Source organism: Theobroma umbraticum, unplaced genomic scaffold (genome assembly GCF_002168275.2).
Source record: "Theobroma umbraticum cultivar Fairchild unplaced genomic scaffold, ASM216827v3 scaffold_89.0, whole genome shotgun sequence".
Classification (NCBI taxonomy): Eukaryota; Viridiplantae; Streptophyta; class Magnoliopsida; order Malvales; family Malvaceae; genus Theobroma; species Theobroma umbraticum.
In genome coordinates, this window is record NW_018397271.1 from 3497345 (window position 1) to 3500243 (window position 2899).

Genomic DNA, 2899 nt, shown 5'->3' on the forward strand with positions numbered 1-2899 from the left:
GATTATCGTATTTAGCAGGTAGGGTTCAGGGTGCTCTAATTGAAGAAAAACTACTTTAGCCATACCTGAGTGAGAATTGGTGTTGGGTCCATAATGCTAGGGCTGAACTGACTTGTGCTGGTCATTTTTGAAGGCCTTTGAAATTCTTTATTGAATAAAGGAATCAGTTGAGGGAACTTTGATTTGGAATATGTAATGATTGTATTTGGAGCTAAATACAAATCTAACCTTAGATCTAATTGCTCTGTATCACCTGAAATCGATTAATATAGAGATTTTGATAAATAATTACTTTTGCATTGTTTGAGCTGTTGAACAGGGGATCTATAGTCTAATATTGTTTGGCATGCATCTTGAAATAATTTTCTTTCTTTTTAATGAAAACTTCAAATAACTTAAATAGAATTGTTTTAGCTAAAACTTCGCTGTTTTTGGTTTAACCACTGCATTGTGTTGATTTAAGACACAGATATTAATTATGCTTTAATTAGCTCCGAATTCATGTTCACATCCATTTGTTTTGTTTATCATTTTTTTCCCTACTTTTTGAGTTTCAAATTTATTTTGACATAATTCACTAACTCTAGTTTTCTGTTCACATAATTTTTAATGTTTTTAAAGAAGTTACAGTTATGACATCAAACTTTTTTTTTTCTACATATCTGAAAAAATGAAGAATTGGAGAAAGCAAATTTTTTATTAATATTAAAGTTAGAATATATTTGTAGGATATGGTGTTTCATACTGGCATAATTTGGTCTTTTTAGATGACCTCAGGGGAAAAAGGCTTCTTGTTGTGTGATTGTGTACATATTTTAGATAGATTTTGCTTTTTTTTTTTTCTCGTTTTAATTTTTATGTCAGGTATGCATTCAGTTGCTATCTTTTATAGGATAGCTTGTAACCCTTTGGTTCAAAAGTAGTCTAAGGTAATAAGTGCTATATGATGTGGATTCATGGAGCAGATTCAAAATTGGTTTAGGGACATCAAAATTTGTAGTTGGCTTTGGCCGCTGACATATCTGTTTAATGGAGAGGCTTTTTGATAATTTCTGCTTCACTTTTATTTTGAAGGTCAGAAATATTTCATGTCACCAATGAGACCTTGTCTAAAGAGGCAAGGAGGAAGTTCTGGAACTTTGAGGTTCCAGATTCTAGTCCCACCATGTGTAGGTTTGGTTCAAATTTATATTGGATTTGTCCAGTTATATGCTAGTTTGTTGGTTGGTTTGTCTACTCAGTGATTTTAATATGAGATGTAATACTTGATTATGATTTTAATTACTACTGGTACATGTAACTTCATAAAAAATAAAAAAAAAACTGTCATGTCTGGAGGATCAATTTCATTTACAAACCCAAGTTCCTTTCCATTTTTATTTATTAAATATGGTCTGACATTGTTACCAGCTTTATGGGCTTCTGTAGATATATGAAGTAAAAATTCCGGATTTTGTGTATTCAGCTTGTTAATTCTTTGCCGCTAAAGCTCATTACACATTGGTCATGTTTGGCGCAGGTTACTCCAGCTGCTGGTATAATCAAACCTGATCGTGTAGCAGAGGTATCTGTCCATATTGAGGCTTTCCATACCCAAGAAGAGTTTGTTGATGGTTCTCCACCAAACTGGTGGTGTGAAGACAACAGAGATAAGGAAGCTATATTGGTTGTCAAAGTTCATGGCAGGTATGCAATGGAGACGAGGAATCATCATATTCGTGTTCGCCATTGCTCTTCAGCCAAAATGAAAAAGAATGACTCTAAGCCTAATGATTCGCCACAAATTCAAGGAAATCTCCTTCACCGGGCTGATTATCAAAGGCTTAGTGTTTCCTATGATGTGGTTGATCATCTACGGAATTTGCATAGTCCGTAACGTACCATTATGTAAGATATCCGCAAAATCACATGCCCTGGCTGCGGGGGTTGACAGAGCAGTAAATGAAATGTCCAGTCTACTTTTATTAGTGTTCATAGAATGCTTATTCAGTTTACCTGGTGCCAGTTTTTGCAATGTCATCAGTATTCCTACATGTTCTTTTGGTGCTAATTTCATTCTTATTAAGTGTACAGTAAGATCGAGCGTGATAGTGTGAATCATTTCGGATTGTTTTTATCCTTTTACTCCTTTTCTTTCAGTTTCAAGGAAAATCACTATTGTATGATGAATTGTTGCTAAAGTTGGTGGCCATTTAAATTTTTTATGAAGGCCGACTCGAGATTTTACTGGATAACTCACTATCGGATGCCATTTGAGAAGAAGCTCTCAACCTTTGGGGAAGGCTGAAGAGGGGTAAGGGGGTTAACTTCGTTGGGAATTGTTTGTCTTCATTGATCTGCCTCGGAGCTATGTATCCTCTAACCAGTGGCAGGGGCTAAGCCTGCTTTTATTCTAAATCAGTCTGCTGTTCATGCGATGTGCTAGGGTGATAAATATTTTTTTTTTCCAATTAAGTTAAGAATACTTTATGAAATAAACATGTAATAACAATTATATTATTATATTTAATTGTTGATGTATATTGATATATACAAAATATTATTTTACAAATATATAATTATTGTTATTGTCACTATTGTTGTGGTATTTGTGATGGTGTTTTCATACAAAAACACATAAAAAACAAAACATTAAACAAAATCTTTAAACTTACGGTAGAATATGTAGTAATTCAATATCTCTCAAGATCCTATCTTTAGCTAGTTGACATGTATCATTTTACATTAGTTACATTTAACACTTGAAAAATAAAATATGCAATAAGTCAATCTCTTACAAAACTCTATCTTTAACTAGTTGATATGCAGTCCTTTAGATTAGTTACATTTAACATTAAAAAAATGATATGAGAGTCATAAATAATGAAAAAAAGAAAAATTATTCACATATAAAAAGTTA

At 32.8% G+C, this 2899-nt stretch overlaps 1 protein-coding gene across 2 annotated transcripts in view; it reads left to right on the forward strand.

Annotated features, from left to right (window-relative positions):
- Positions 1-2138, forward strand: part of LOC110426590 (type II inositol polyphosphate 5-phosphatase 15-like) — a 6448-nt gene extending 4310 nt beyond the window's left edge. For both annotated transcript variants that reach the window (XM_089785330.1, XM_021441826.2), the window contains one exon: positions 1520-2138. In XM_089785330.1, the coding sequence (XP_089641456.1) occupies positions 1520-1876 (357 nt within the window). In that variant the 3' untranslated portion in view covers positions 1877-2138. The remainder of the gene's footprint in view (positions 1-1519) is intronic.
- Positions 2139-2899: the final 761 nt, after the last annotated feature.